Below are 16995 nucleotides of genomic sequence, written 5' to 3'. Positions count from 1 at the left end.
ACTAACTCACAGTATAGATCAGTAGTACAGCAGTGTGTGTGTGCGCGCGCATGCGTGCGTGCGTGTGTGTGCGTATGTGTGCATGTGTGCGTGTGTGTGCGTGTGCGTGTGCGTGTGCGTGTGCGTGTGCGTGTGTGTGTGTGTGTGTGTGTGTGTGTGTGTGTGTCTGTCTGTCTGTCCTTGGCCTCACTCTCCAGCACCACAAAAAATAAGAAGGCAAAAACCTTCCCTTTTCCTATTTAATGCAGACATTGTTAATTTCTACATGGCTCTTTGCCCTTTATGTTGTCTGTCTTAGTATCATTCATTATCACAGTAATCAGAGTTGGCATAGGAGACAAAATGTGTCATTACTCTCCTAGATGCATCAATTATAATTATGGGGTTAATCTTAGAAATTCCCCGGATCTTAATTCAGTATCAAAACACTTTCACAGTGAATTGGCTTCACTCTCTCAGCTTCAGGATCTCCTGATGATTTCTAATCCTACAAGAGACTGTTTCTTGTGGCAAAGAGCTTGTCTTTGCCTCTCATGTTCACATTCTAAGCATAGTGATTGTAGTCATTACATTTCATTCCCTAAATTAAGCCTATTTACATGTATAGAAGCAATCTCAGAAACCCTATTCCTATATATGGAATATTTGTTTTCAGAAGAAGGACTGATAATTTGATTTCCATGAAACAGAATAACTATGTTTTAAGATGTATTTATTTTTGGTGTATGACTGTTTACCTGCATGTATGTATACCATGTGTGAACCTGGTACTTGTGGAAGTCATAAGAGGGCATCAGTTATCTGGAACCGAAGTTACTGAGGGTATATACATACTGCCATATACATACTGGGAACTGAACATTTATTCTCTGAAAGAGCAGTACACACTCTTCACCACCTAGTGTCTCTCCAGCCCCAAATAAACTCTTTTGTCCAAGTTTTATTGCTGAAGAAAATGGGAGGAAAAAGGGAAAGAGAAAGTAAGGAAATCTATGACTCAAAATACAAAACTTTCAGAGCTCCAGGGATCTTTGGGAGATAGCTCAATTTGCTCAGTCGCTGGGGACGTAACTGACTTGCCCATGGTGACCCATTCAGGCATTAACAGTACTGAGAGTAACACCTAGACATTAAAAAGCAAATGAATTATTTTCATTCCAATGAAAGTAAGTCACAGTAAAAAGTCACTTGATGCTAGAGAGATGAGTCAGAGATTCAGAGCAATTGCTGATTTTGCAGAGGATCCAGGTTCAGTTCAAAGCACCCATATAGAAGCTCACAATCATCTATAACTCCAGTTCCCAAGGGATCCAATGCTTTCTTCTGATAACCCCCAGGCATGTACATGGTACATAAGCATACATACAGACAAACACTCATGTACATAAAAATAAGTGATTTTTTTTTAAGTCAGGTAAAAGGGAAAGACTTCTTGGCCATGACTTAAGAGACAGAATTATTTATAGTATTGTTTTACATCCCTGGAGTGATTTCTATTTATCAAGCACTGTGTGAAGAAGATGTTCTTATTCACATCCTATGGAATGACCTCAACACCCTTTGTGGCAGAAATTATTAGTATATCAGTTTTACAAATAAAGAAGCTGTTATTTAAGAGATTAAACAACTTCACATTTATTTTATATTGATAAGAGAGCGCTGTTAGAATTTGATCCCAAATATCTCAGTTGGAAATTTTTGTTCCTAACTACTATATTTTAGTACAAATCTTAGGCTGTTTATGTGTGAGGCTTATTTCCAGCTGAGGACTTCTTAAAAGGAAAGCCTGTCCTTTAACATAAGATGAAGTCTTCTCGGGCCCAAAGAAAGGAAGTCTCAGAGGAGAATAATGTGGGGATTTGGGTAATGGGTAGCCAGGCCCATCACCATTACTCCAGAGGACAATTAGTACTCTGAAGGAGTTAGTTGTAACTAATTCACACATTGGACCCTGGAGTGGCTGCAGTGTGCAGCCTCTGGGGGGCAGAGGGGGCGATCTCTGCCCATTAAAGTAATAAATTCCCACAAATCATTTGGAAACTTTAGTGATAACGGAGCAGGTATTCCGTCAGCACACATTTTTATTTACACAAAGTCAATGTATTTAAAAAAAAAAAAAAACCGATGGAACCAGAAATGAGGCACACACAGTGGGAAATGCAAATGGACAGAAGATTACAAAAGAAGTCATGGATGAAAAGCCACTAACCTTCTCTTGTGGCATGGATCTCAAGATACTTCTGCCTAAAGTAATTTAGTAAGTCTAACTCATTCCTTCCCACTTCATTCTCCAGAAAATACAACATTTCAGCTTACCCCCGCTTTCATCTGTAAAAGGGCAGAGAAACACTGCCAAGTCCTGAGGCTGCATAGGCCAGGCTTTGTACAGATTGCGTCCTTACATCAGTGCCTGGTACACAGCAACTATTAAATAAGTATTCACAACTATATTATGATTGTTATCATATGTTAATATTGTTGTTTGTTACTAAAAAATATATCATGTATTTTATTATAGTAACATGCCAGGCATAATAACTGACAGGTCACTCGGCTGATAGGCAATGGAAAACATTCATCCATTCCATGAATATTTTCCAGGTGCCTGTGACTTGAGGGAAGATTCAACATCTTAGAATACCCCAAGTCAGAAGCAGATGTGCAATGTGAGTGACAAGAAACAGTTTAGAGTCATGCCTGGACACAGGCAAGAATCAACAGTCAAATATCATAGAAGTGAGAAAATATCAACAACTTGAACTTCACCAACGTATAATGGCAAAGGCTCTTTTGCCTTTTTAGACACGCTTCTGTGTTCACTTGGACATGACACCAAGACCAGCCTGCCTCTCTTAATTGCCAAGTGTGCTCAGGCTTACCTCATGTGTTTAGAATGATAATCTAGTCTGGCTGAGGACATGCAAGATCAACTTTGCTGATCACTGTCCTAACAAACCCTCTTTCTTCCAGCTCTATTCTCTGGGGGAAATCCCAGCATCTGGCACTTCTCGACATACAACTAAAGCCAGTATCAGTCACTTCTGGAGTTTTCTCTCCCAACTCATGGAAACTCGTTCACAGCCCTTCCATTCTGTAGTTTATGATGCTGAAATTGATCAAATCCAAATTTTCATCTTTCTATTAATTTTGTGTGGTGACTTGTAGAAAAACATTCAACAATTTTCTAATCTTCAGAGTGTATGTATACATACTTTTGTCTTGGTTTTGTTATGTGGAAAAATTAATTGTTAAACTATAGCTTGGATTCCCTGCCCCTCCCACACACATAGATATAATACATCAAAAATTATAGTCTTTCTTATTCATTTCCCTGTCTTTGAGCCTTATATTAAATATCTATAAAGCATTAAAACAACCATCTTTATTTTACCTTGATCTGGCTTATATTTTTAAGTAAGAAAGTCCTTAAAAGCCACAGAAAACCTAATTCCAAAAGGACCTGAAACACAGCTGATTCAAGCGTCTCCTTTTGGATTTGAAAAAGTGAGACTCTGGAGAGGTGAAGGACTTCCCACAGCCCCTTCCACCACTGGAAAGTTGCTGGGGACAAAATCCTACTTCCTCTCTTCTAATCAGTTTTTACTCCATTAGACTCTGTCTCTTTTAGTCAACCAGATACACACCATACAGTTTTTAAATAGTGCTAACAGATTATCTTAGGGTGACAACTTAGTTTTCCAGAAGATGTCTGAAACTGTTAACTAGGTGTTCATAGTTTCTGTGGTCTTCCAGACATTTCTATTCTCTCTCTCTCTCTCTCTCTCTCTCTCTCTCTCTCTCTCTCTCTCTCTCTCTCTCTGACACATGTTCACGTGTGTGAAGGTGTAAAGGTATGCACAGGGAACATGAAGGTCAGAGGTCAACACAAAGCATATCTCTTGATGGTTCTCCACCTGATTTTCCAAACAAGAGTCTTTCAGTGAACTCTGAGCTCACTGATTTTGCTGCTACCCTGGTTGGCCAGCAAGCTCCAGGCATCCTCCTGTCTCTGCCCCACCAATGCCAGCCCCAGTGCCAGGATTATAGGCATGTATAGCTGGGCTTTTTTTTTTTTTCATAGCTGCTAGGAGCCGCACCCAGGTCCTCGTGATTGTGCAAACGTCTTACTGGTGGAGTCATTTCTGCAGCCCCATGTTTGGTTTGGTTTTGATTTTAGACAGAGTCGTGTGTCCCGTGTTGACTGTGAACTAACTGTATAGTCAAGAATCACGATGAGCTTCCAGTCCTCTTTGGATTATATGTGTGTGCCAGCATTCCCAGTTTATGTGGTGCTGGGGATCAAACTCGGGCCCTGTGCATGCCAGGCAAGCAATCTATCAACTGAGTTACATCTCCAGCCCCAAGTCTTTCTTCTTAAAGCTACAAACAATCTCCCTAACCTCAGGATTACCCCTCCTTTTATGCAGGAAGCTTGCCTATGGCTGGAGGAAGAAACAACACAGCTGTGACTAGATTCATCCTCCTGGGGTTTTCAGATCAACCTCAAATGAAGGTTTTCCTTTTCATGCTCTTTCTGGGGATTTACCTCCTGACCCTAGCCTGGAACCTGAGCCTCATCACCCTCATCAGGATCGAGACTCACCTCCACACACCCATGTACTTCTTCCTCAGTAACCTCTCCTTCTTAGACATTTGTTATTCATCCTCTACTGCCCCAAAGATGCTTTCTGACATCATCACAGATCAGAATACTATTTCCTTTGTTGGCTGTGCCACACAATACTTTGTCTTCTGTGGAATGGGGCTGACTGAATGCTTGCTCCTGGCAGCCATGGCCTATGACCGGTATGCTGCAGTCTGCAACCCACTGCTCTACATGGCTCTCATGTCCCATACTCTGTGTTTAAAGTTGGTAGTTGGTGCCTACATGGGTGGTTTCCTTAGTTCTCTGATTGAAACATTCTCTATCTACCAGCATGATTTCTGTGGGCCCAACATAATCAACCACTTCTTCTGTGACCTTCCTCCAGTCCTGGCTCTGGCCTGCTCTGACATCTTCACCAGCCAGGTAGTGACCTTCATTTTGGGTGTTGTTGTGGGAGTGATGTCTGTCATGGTAGTCCTCATCTCTTATGGATACATTGTTGCTGCTGTCCTAAGGATCAGCTCAGCTAAAGGTAGGACCAAGGCCTTCAGCACCAGTGCATCTCACCTGACTGCTGTGACCCTCTTCTATGGCTCTGGTCTCTTCATGTACATGAGACCCAGTTCCAGCTATTCCCTCAGCCAAGACAAGGTGGTGTCTGTATTCTATGCGGTGGTGATTCCCCTGGTGAACCCCATCATCTATAGCCTCAGAAATAAGGACATTAAAAATGCCATAAGGAAAGCTGTCAAAAGGGACTACATGCTTTCTCATGGGCATTCATTTTTCTGACACTGGGTGGTGTTTACACAAAGACCTGAATAGCTCAATTTTGCAGCAATTTATGTAGTTTGTTTTGACTACTTGATCTTCAACATGATTTGAATGGGCCCAGCTTTTTCTCTCCTCAGTTATTGTAATTTTGACTAAAGACTGATTTTTCACTATTGGTTTCTAAAATAAATAGCATGAGTACATTGATGTTTCAAATGTTCTCTTTAGTGGAAAACCTCACCATGACAAAATAACGTTCTGCAACATCAAAATACCACTTGTCTGTACTTTAGATACAGGACACAGAGAAATTGAGCTAGAACTCAGATGGAGGCTTCCTTCCTGATGGCTACTGATAATAGCACCAGAGGGTGTTATATAGGCTGTTAGGAGAGAAGTCAACAATATCACCTAGCTGTGGACCTTGTCTAGTACAATACCGAACTGCTTGATAATATATGCCCACCGGACCAGTAGTGGCACAAATGTTCTAGAGGCAACCAATCACCTCCTGGTTGAATCTGAAGCCTATTCTATTAGAGAGAATACATGACCTAAAGCCTGTGGCCAAGGAAGCACAGACACTTTGTGGGAGTCTACTGATAATTCCCTATTGATAAATGGATATGTAGTGCCGGGCATGGTGTCGCACTAGACATAGAAGCAGACTGATCTTGTGAGTTCAAGATCAGCCTGGTCTACAAATTGAGTTTCAAGGCAGCCAGGGCTACACAGTGAGGCTCTGTTTAAAAAAACAAAAATAAATAAATGGAATGTATCAAAACTGTCTTCCAAGTATTTGTTTATACCCTTAGATAGTGCAGTTCTCAGTCCTGGTCAGAGAAGCCTCTTTTGTTAGTGGGAGGTGATCAAAACAAAGATTCATGACTGGTCAAGGTGCTGAGAATAATAACTTTTGAGTGCTCAACTTTAAATAGAGCATTTATTTGACCTTCTCTATCCCCCAAGATTCAGGGAATAACATGGACAAGGAGAAGAAAGAATATAAGAACATGAGCATGAGGTGGATGTTATGAAATTCTATCTTCTAGGAACGACATGGCTACTGAACTCCTGAATTCACAACAACTTTGGTTACCTGCACAAGATCTGCAGGAGATGGAGTCCTCCAATGTCCCATACACCCCTAGCTGAGGAACCACTGGAAGTCAATGGTTCCTGAGAGAGGGAATCACATTTCTTTATTTCTTTATTTTCCTCTGGTAAGCTGCCCATGATCAGTAAATGACTTCATGGTCAGGCACATGCAAGGAACCCCAGTTAAACTCAATGGGTTATTAAAACAAACAAACAAACAAACAAAAATCACATGAAAACAAGAGCAGGTAATATTGGGAAGAATAATAGTTCCAAAAGAAATATAAGGGGGACAAGAAAGGATAATGGGAGGTGAATATGATCAAAACACATTATATACATGGAAAATTTTTCAAAGAATAAATGTTGTTATCTTTTTAAGAAAAATGCAGTATTTTATCTAAAACATGCATATTTATGTTCCTTCAAAATATTCATGGTTTGCCAAAGAACAGTGTACAAGTACTTGTGATGATTAGGGTTTTTTTTTTTTTTTTTTTTTGGTTTTTTGAGACAGGGTTTCTCTGTGTAGCTTTGCGCCTTTCCTGGAACTCACTTGGTAGCCCAGGCTGGCCTCAAACTCACAGAGATCCACCTGCCTCTGCCTCCCGAGTGCTGGGATTAAAGGCGTGCACCACCACCGCCCGACAAGGGGTTTTTTTTTAAGGTTTCATTATGTTATTATTTTTAATTATTATCTAAATTCTCTGTGTGTGTTGGTTAGTTTTAAATGTCCATTTGTCACAACCTAGAATCATGTAGGAAGAACCTGAAGGAAGATTTGCCTAGATCCATTGGCCTCTAGCCATGCCTGTGGGAGACTGTCTTGAGTATCTTAAATGAGGCTGAATAGAAGACCTACCATGAATGTGGATAGCAAGATTTCACCAGCTGTGCTTTGTGTAGAGTGAGGAGAGCAGGGAGCGAGCAAGCAAGTAGGCATGCATTGGTTCTCTCTTTGCTCAGGAATGTGGATGTGACGTGACTCCCTGCTTCCACGCCTGTGTTACATTCCCCTCCAGGATGTAGCTAGGAATTGTAAGCCTAATAAACCCTTTCCTCCCTCCCTGTTGATTTTTGCTGGGATCTTTTATCCCGAGAACAGAAATGAAACTCAGACACAAATTGGCCCTGAGGAAGTGAAGTTGTTCCTGTGATAAAACTGACAGTGTCGTTTGGGCAGAGGAATTTGAGAGACTTTGCAACTTTAGTCTGGAAAAGCCATTGGATGCTATTGGAAAAGCTTACTGAGCTGTTTATCTTGATGAAGACAGGAATGCTGAAAGTAACGTGAGCAGTGGAAACCCAGCTCATGAGGATTCAGGGTGACAAGGACTTTACTAGAAACTGGGTCAGGGGCCATTCATGAGATATTTGTGCTAAAAATATGTGTGTTGATCAGGCTGGGGCTGAAGAATCTGTTGTGAATAATAAGAAGTATGCACTATGGAAGTGAAAGTTGTGCTTCATTGGGACAACAGGAAAGTATCTCATCAGGGTCAGCGTGCAGAAACTCATCTAACTGTAGTCCAAAAGAGCCAGGCTGGCTACACCAGGAGCTTATAGCAAAACTTGGCAGTAATGTAAGAGATGTCTACATGGTACTGGTGTTAACGAAATAAAGTGGTCGTGGGGAGAAGCTGAGGCCTGGCACTGTGTGGCAGGTCTAGAGACCCTGTGGAGAGATAGTAGAAAACATCGGTGAAATTGAGGACTCAGTTGCCATGGAGACTCCATGATACTGAGATGCCAGAGCCATTGGATATTCCTCAAGGACAGCTGTGGGTGTGGAATAGAGCCAGGCTAAGATGGAAACTGTGTGATGGGAAGGGCAGAGCTGGGGAGTGGAGCCACCAAAGCCCTCTGGAGCCCAGGAGATCACCAGCCACAGCTAATCACACACTGAACAACTAGGTTTGGTATTTACACTGCTGGATTTGGGTTTGGCTTATGTGTGATTGTTCACTTGCTCTGTCCCAGTTCTTCCTTTTTGGAATTAGAGTGTCTAATTAGTAAGTTTTTATTTATTTTAAAGAAGCTCATGGTTAAGAGACTTTGGGTTTTTTAATATTTTGGACTCTTGAAGTGTTGGACTTTTGGAGCTTTGTAGAGTGTGACTTTATTTTGTATTGTGATATTAATATGAGACTTTGGTGACAAGGGTTAAAAAGCATTATGGCTTAGGGTGATATGTTTGTGTGTCAAGTTGACAAAAAGTGGATTATAAAGGATGACTTTAAATGTTAACTTGCCACAACCTAGAATCATATGGGACTAAAGTCTTAATGAAGGATTGCCTAGACCAAGTTGGTCCACTTGGTTATTGTTTTAATTGCCTTACTTAGGATGGGAAAGAGGGCCCTGAATATGGGTGGTACATCTCATGGGCTGGGCCTTAAAACATAGAATATGTATAAAATCATAAAAAGCAGGAAGTAACAGGCAAAGGTCCCTTTGCTCTCTCTTCACTCTTCAATGTGGATGTGTTGTGGCCATAGAACTGTTCCTTTCTGGACTTCCCTTCAATGATAGACTGTAACTTGGGATCGTAAACCAAATACAACCACTTTTTCCCCTTTACTGCTTTTTGTCAGGATATTTTTTACCAAAACAACAAAAGTGAAATTAGAGCAGTACTTGTTTTATATCATTCTAATAAATTGGTCCTTCTGTAAGTGAACAGAAAGTCAACCATGAGAGCAAATAAAACACAAAAGAAAAAAAGAATCATTAATAAATGGGACTTTTTTCACACATTAAAAAATCAATCTAGCCGGGCGGTGGTGGCACACGCCTTTAATCCCAGCACTCGGGAGGCAGAGCCAGGCGGATCTCTGTGAGTTCAAGGCCAGCCTGGGCTACCAAGTGAGTTCCAGGAAAGGCGCAAAGCTACACAGAGAAACCCTGTCTCGAAAAACCAAAAAAAAAAAAAAAATCAATCTATTCCAGGTTCTGTGCAGTACACAATGTACTCCAATGAATTATATTTAAAATTTACAGTATCCTTTTGACATGTTATTTGATAGAATATTAACACAATAAAAGGGTCAGAGACATATAAAGGCTTTTGTTACAAATTATCTTCCTAGAAAAACTGTGAAATTCTCATTTTTATATATATGTGTCTTCCCATTTTTGTTGTAAATAATAGTACAGATGGCTTTGTAAATTTCAAATGATGTATCTTTACACTTTGAAAATTTATTTGAGGTTCTGGGGATAAAGTTTAGTTGGTAAATTGTCTGCCGTGTAAGCATGGGAGCCTCAGTTTGAACCTCAGAAGTCAAGTAAAACTCCAGGATTGAACATCATCCTAAATGGAGAAAACAAAACATTCCCACTAAAATCAGTAACAAGACATGGGTATCCATTCTCTCCATTCTTGTTCAATATATTGCCTAAGTCTGAGCAATTACATGCAGTAAGACAAGAGAAGGAAGTTAAAGGAATACATATAGAGAAGAGAAAAGTCAAAGTATCCCTATTTGCGCATGACATAATCCTAAAGAACGACCAAAAAACTCATATCTGATAAACACTTTCAGCAAAATGGCAGGATACAAAATTAATCTACAAAAATTAGTAACTGTCCTACTATACCAGTTACAAATACACTGAGAAAGAAATCTGGGAAACAATTCCATTTACAACAGCCTCAAAAAAAAAAATACCTTGGAGAAAACATAACTAAAGAAATAAAGAGCCTCTATAATGAAAACGTTAAAATGATGAAGAAAGAATTAAGGAAGATGCTGAAAGGTGCAAAGAATTCCTATATTCATGGATTAGCAGAAGCAATGTTGTAAAAATGGCCACCCAACCAAAAAATAATCTACATAATCAGGGAAATCCCATCAAAAATTATACTGAATGCAGTAACTGAGGTCCAGAAAGACAAATGCCTCACATTCCCTTTATAGAACCCACCTTCAAATATTTAGATTTGTGGGCTTAATGGAATACTTGTAGAATATAGGGCCCCTGAAAAAGATCATTGGTTGAATACCTCAAGGGATGGAGCATAGCAGAACACAGGTGATATGGAAACAGATAAGAGAATGCTAGGATTGTGGGAGTGATTAAGAAGGCATGGATGGAGGGGATGGAGGAGGCAAAGAGGAAATAAAGGAGAGCTAACCACAAAAAAACGGTATATGAAAAAAACTCATATGGAAGCTATTCCTTCGTAAGACAACTAAAATGTGTGTGAGTTGGAAAGATGATCGATAGCCTGCATGGTTGAACAGTGAGAAGTGTGGCAGTCTTTCTTCAGGGGTGTGTGTTTAAGTGCCTTCTCTCAGCTCCTGGGTTATATTTGCATATTTCTGTAACATTTTTTGGTGGAACTTAGATTTAATTTTATTCGATTACAAGCTTATGACATCACCATGATATGTATGTAATATTGTTTATGCTAAACAAGAGAGTGACCAAAATAATAAAATCCACTAGAAGCATACACACTTGAAGCATGAGTTCATTACTATCATACAGACTTTAATGCACTATCATGCTGTCCCTGTGCTTTACAGATCCAAACAAAAGATTCAGAGAAAGATTGTCATTTGTCAAGTTAGATGTAGGACCCAGTCTCCAGATTATCTGAGCCTGACAAATGTTCATTCCAGCCTCACTGATGTACCCAACGGAATGAGTCCTTCTCACTTTTGTGGTGCCAAGGTGCCAGGCACAGTGCTCAGTGGTCCAAATGTTCTGGGTAAATGTTAACTATTTGAATGTATTGGGCTTTGAAGGTGAACAGTCTAGCTGATGAATGGATAATGGAAATGTGGTACATACATGTGATGGAATTTTATTCAGCTGTAAAAAAAATTATGAAACTTGACAAGTAAATGGATAAAACTTGAAGAAAAAAATCATACTTACTGAGGTAACCCAGACACATAGAGACAAAAGCCACACACACACTCACGGAGATTCTTGCTTTGAATCTTTAGATATATATGATTAACCTTGAGTACTTTTAGAAACAGGGAACTAGAAAGAGGCCAATAGGATGGGCCTATAAAGAAAGATTTTAAGACGGGGGATAACAGAACACAGGTGCCATAAAAGAGAAAAAGGGAAATTGAGTTGGGAAGATTTAAATGAGGAGGGGCTTGAGAGGGCAAGGCAGAGGAAGGGATGAAGAGGGATACCCAACACTAAAGATGCTTGAAAAAGTCATATAGAAACCTACAATTTTAGAAGTTTCTGCTTGTGTGTGTGTGTGTGTGTGTGTGTGTGTGTGTGTGTGTAAATGGAGTTATCCTGCCGCTATAGGTTTTGAAACAAAAGCATGGTGCCAGATATGAGGTGTTGCTCTTGGACAATATCAACCCTCTCCCAAATAAAACAAGTTATTACCACTGCTCTTGGTTACACATTAGAATTAGATAGTAAGCCCTATTGTTAAAGACACCATACATTTGGGTCACAGGATGTGGAGAAATGCTGGAGATGCAGCCAGTGGTTGATGCAGTCAAATTTTATTATAAACACGGTGAAACTCTCAAATAATGAATAAGGAAGGTCATATGGGAAACTCTGGAGGGAGGCAAGGGAAGGGAGAAAATATGTAATAATATTATAATCACAAATTAAAAATAACTGAGTCTCTGAAGATAATGTGGAAATATAATGACATAGTCACTAACCATTTTGTCCAAATCTAAGCAGGGTAGTAAACCAGTAACTATTGTTATTTGCATCTTATGGTCTTGCTTTAAATCAGAGACATAGAACCACAAACTTATATCTGACTTGAGATTACTGGCAGAAATAGCAACTCAGTTTGCATAGTTACCTGTATCCTCTCCTGGTCCTTTGAGCTCCCTTGTGAATATATAAATAAACATATCACATAGAAAAGGAACTTGCTGTGGGATGGTCGGTATGTCAAATTGCTCTGATTGGTCAATAAATAAAACACTGATTGGCCAGTGGCTAGGCAGGAAGTTTAGGTGAGACTAACAGAGAGGAGAAAAGAAAGAACAGAAAGGCAGAAGGAGACACTGCCAGCTGCCGCCATGACAAACAGCATGTGAAGATACCGGTAAGCCACGAGCCACATGGCAAGGTATAGATTTATGGAAATGGATTAATTTAAGCTGTAAGAACAGTTAGCAAGAAGCCTGACACAGCCATACAATTTGTAAGCAATATAAGTTTCTGTGTTTACTTGGTTGGGTCTGAGCAGCTGTGGGACTGGTGGGTGACAAAGATTTGTCCAGACTGTGAGCAAGGCAGGGAAACTCTAGCTACAGGAACTAGCAACAGACCAAAGAAATTATTCCATCTAAGTCCAGCTTTCTGAACAAAGGACTTTATTAGGAAATGGTATAATTTTTTCTATAGAAAATGTATACCAAAGCATGAATGACTCTTGAGCAGCAGCATCAACAATGATTCCCCTTCTCCAGAATATTGGACTAACACGCAACTGGCTTCCTGGGGAGTTCCAGTCCCTAGACAGCCATGCATATCCTATATGCTCCAGACTGAAAAACCAGCCACATGTAATGTTCTAAGAAACTGGGGGAAAGAGACTGGTGACTATAATCTCAGATAAAGGTCTTATGATGTCCTGCTTCAAGATGGAAGTTTGCTTGCTCATTTTGATTGTTTGTTTGTTCACATGTTTGTGTCATAGTCTCATTCTGTAGCCCAGGCTGGGATGGAACTATGTGGCCCAGGTTGGACTAAAACCTGTGGAAATTCTCCTGCCTTGTTTTTTCCTTCTTATTCTTTGCTTATGTATTGCATCTTGACCATGTTTTTCCCCTCCTCCCACCCATTCCAGTCTCCCCTCTTAACCTCCTTTCTCCCCCAGATCTACTCTTCCTCTGTTTCCCTTCAGAAAAGAGAAGGACTCCCAGGGATATCAACCAAACATGGCATAACAATTTACTATAAGACTGGCATAAACCCTCATGTCAAGACTGGACAAGGAAACCCATAGAAGGAAAAGGATCTGTCCCAAAAGCAGGCAAAAGAGTCAGAGACAGGCCCCTCTCCTTCTGTTAGGAGTTCCCCAAGAACACAAAACTGCTGTGGGGTGTCCTGTATGCTGTCAATCATGTTGCTATGATTGACTGATAAATAAAATGCTGACTGGCCAGTAGCCAGGCAGGAAGGATAGTGTAGGTGGGACAAGGAGAGAAGAGAATTCTGGGAGGTGGAAGGCTGAGGCAGAGAGATGCTGCCAGCTGCCATGAAGAGAAGCATGTAGTAAGATACCAGTAAACCATGAGCCATGTGGCAAGGTATAGATTTATAGAAATGGGTTAATTTAAGATATAAGAACAGATAGCAAGAAGCCTACCATGGCCATACAGTTTATAAGCAATATGAGTCTCTGTGTGTTTACTTGGGGGCGTGAGTGGGAGAGATTTGTGCCGACTGCTGGCAGGCCGGGACACAGGAAAACTCCAGCTACACCAAACTATACAACCATAACATATAAACAGAAGACTTAGTACAGACAGGCTGCCTGATTGTCCATTCAGTCTCTGTGAGTCCCTAGGAACCTTCTTAGTTGATTCAGTGGGCAGTGTCCTTATTTCCCCTGCCGTATTAGTGATGGGATTATAGGTATAAACCACTCCCCTGGACTCTGGAAGAATTTTAACACTCTATCCTTTTCATTTCCATGGACATGTTTATCACTGTACTATTGCCAATATTTAGTTCCCATGACTGTGAACCACGGAATTGTGTAAGACAATTCTGAATCATGATGGTGAAGTTCAACTGGAGAAAAGAGCTCCCCTGCAATACTGGGAAATATCAGCTAAAATCTTTAGTTATTATACTACAACCATTACATCACTCTCTTAAAAACAAACCATGATGGAACACAAAAATGCTGAACATACATTGACAATAAGAAAGAATGCGCCACTGTGTCATAAGTTGTTAATCTCAACAATGTTGAATGTCCAGTGACGATATTACAATGAATTCTCACAAGTCTTCTTAGACCAAATTTGAGCATATGCCTAAAATAGCAAATTTTATTTTGTGCAATAATCTGATTGGCTATATCAATCCAGGGCAAACTTCTGGATGCAACATGGAAGACTAAGAGAGATTAGGGTCCCATCTTCTCATACACTGCTATTGATCCATAAGATACTACTATAGGTCATGACTTTTCAAGATGCCAGAAATCAAATCATTAGAACACCAAAGAATTGGCACTGAAGAAACCCTGTATTTTTCACCATTTTTCTTCATGATTCAAACTCCCACTTTTATGTTTGACCTATAGGTTACTAAGTGAATAGTAGTGATTTCCTTTAACAAAATCAAGCTGTTTCTTATTAGTCTTCCTCAAAGATACAATAAGGCCAACATGTGCTTTATTTCTTTCAAACAGGAAGTTTTGGTGTGATCATCCTCAACTGATCAGTATCCCAGAAAATACAATGATCAAGGCCTGGTCTTTATTACACTACATCAAGCTATTTATGAGACAAGGTTGGTAGACTCTGGGGTCAGGGAATCTGTCAAGAATCTTCTCTAAAGGGATAGGCTTGTAATTTAACAGTTTTCATTCTTGCACATGTTTCTCAACTTATATAATTCTCAAATACCTATAGATAGAATAATTAATGATGAGATGGCCACTTTGTAACCTAGAAATTATGACTCTACTGGTCCTAAATATAATGCATTTCCATGACATCAAACCAATTGTTGGTTTATATTGGTATACTGTCTGTTTCAAAGTCGTCTTTATCCAAAGTGCCATGGACTTTGTAGTGTTCCAGTAATGTGCACATGATTGCTGATAACAGTAACTCTGACATGACATTGTGTTGAAATCTTCTTATCTATGATCTTGGCAGCAGATTGTCTTCTTCTGCAACCTCTTCCTGGCATCTTTGATTTCCTTGTTCCTCAGACTATATATCAAAGGATTCAACATGGGAATCACCATAGTGTAGAAGACAGATGTAAACCTGTCAAAGCTGGAGGAGCCACCAGAGCTGGAACTCAAATAGACAATGATACCAGAAATATAGAAGAGGGAAACAGCTGTCAGGTGAGAAGCACAGGTGTTAAATGCCTTAGACCTGCCTTTAGCTGAAGTGATCTTCATGATTGACAAGACAATAAAGCCATAGGATAGCATAATAGCTAAGGCATTGACTATTCCAAAAAACATTGTTAATATAGCAAGCAAGACCTGAACAGAGAAAGCATCACTGCAGGATAGATTTAACAGCTGTGATATGTCACAGAAGAAATGTCTAATGACATTAGGTCCACAGAAGTGGAGCTGCAGCAAGGCACATATCTGAGATAAGGAACCTATGAGTCCTGCTGTATAGCTTCCCAACACCATGCGAGCACAGAGGGTGGGTGACATGATTGATGAATAGAGCAGTGGGTTACAAATGGCAGCATACCTGTCATAGGCCATGGCTGTCATGAGGCAAGATTCACTCAGCCCCATAGTGGAAGCGATGAAGTATTGAACTATGCAGCCCACGTAGCTGATAGTTTGTTTTTCCTGGAAGAAGTTGGAAAGCATCTTGGGGGCTGTGGAAGTGACAAAGCAGAGGTCTATAGAGGACAGATTACTGAGGAAGAAATACATGGGTGTGTGGAGGTGGGAATCCATCCTTATTAAAGCAATGAGGGACAGGTTCCAGATCAGAGTCATAATATAAATAATCAAGAATATGACAAAAAGCATTACTGTGATTCTTGGGAAATCTGAGAATCCCAGGAGGATAAACTGAGTGATCTTGGTAATATTTCTTCCCCCGATCACTACTTTGTTGCTCATGTTCCTAATATCAGAAAGAAAATAAGACAATGCATTTGTGACAAGACAATTTTAGTGATATAGCAATTCAGTTCCGATTCCCTTTCTCTGTATTAAAAAAAACCACAGTGGCTTCAACACAATGACCTGGAGTACTTACTGTAGAGAGAGGACAATAGAAGTCCTTGGCTAGAAAATTGCTGTGACACTGGAACCAGTGATTCAAGCACAAGTTCAGAATGCACTCAGGTGCATATCCACAGTCCGTCAGATTCTGACTGCTATTATCACTGATTGATTGTCGAAAATCATGACTGAGAGTTACACCTTGGGAGAGTGCTGCCTGGTCTACAAGTCCCTGAGATGTCTTCAGCCCTGTAGACAGTGAGACACAATGACTCCAGGCGGTAGATTCAGAACCAGCATCCATGCAGATCAAACCACCCAGAAACATCAAAATCAACTGAAAAACCTTATTCCTTGGCTTTGCTGGACTTTGAGTATGCAGAGTCCGGGGACAGATATAAACTGAAGGACTTGACAGAGAAATTCAAAGCAGATATTTTCTTTCTGAAAAATCTCTGGAAATATTTTTGTAATAACAATTAAAAAGTTAGGGGTCTCTGTTTCATAAGAAATAGTACTTATTACCTATACTCAGTGAAAAAAATGTTGTCCTTGAGAAGAAAGAGCCAGCCTGTGATAACACCTATGCAAGATTTTGGAAAGATGAGCATGA

General features: G+C 40.1%; 2 protein-coding genes across 2 annotated transcripts; one reads left to right on the top strand and one right to left on the bottom strand.

The window, feature by feature from the left end:
* The first annotated feature begins 4438 nt into the window (after positions 1-4438).
* LOC114703378 (olfactory receptor 5A2) lies at positions 4439-5398 on the top strand. Its single transcript, XM_028884189.1, has one exon. The coding sequence runs from the start codon at positions 4439-4441 to the stop codon at positions 5396-5398; it is 960 nt and encodes a 319-aa protein (XP_028740022.1).
* A 9913-nt stretch (positions 5399-15311) lies between these two features.
* LOC114703452 (olfactory receptor 5AN1-like) lies at positions 15312-16277 on the bottom strand. Its single transcript, XM_028884301.1, has one exon. The coding sequence runs from the start codon at positions 16275-16277 to the stop codon at positions 15312-15314; it is 966 nt and encodes a 321-aa protein (XP_028740134.1).
* Between the last annotated feature and the right edge of the window lie 718 nt (positions 16278-16995).

The sequence above is a fragment of the Peromyscus leucopus genome, chromosome 1, assembly GCF_004664715.2.
Source record: "Peromyscus leucopus breed LL Stock chromosome 1, UCI_PerLeu_2.1, whole genome shotgun sequence".
Classification (NCBI taxonomy): domain Eukaryota; kingdom Metazoa; phylum Chordata; class Mammalia; order Rodentia; family Cricetidae; genus Peromyscus; species Peromyscus leucopus.
This window is presented reverse-complemented; position numbering and strand designations above follow the sequence as displayed.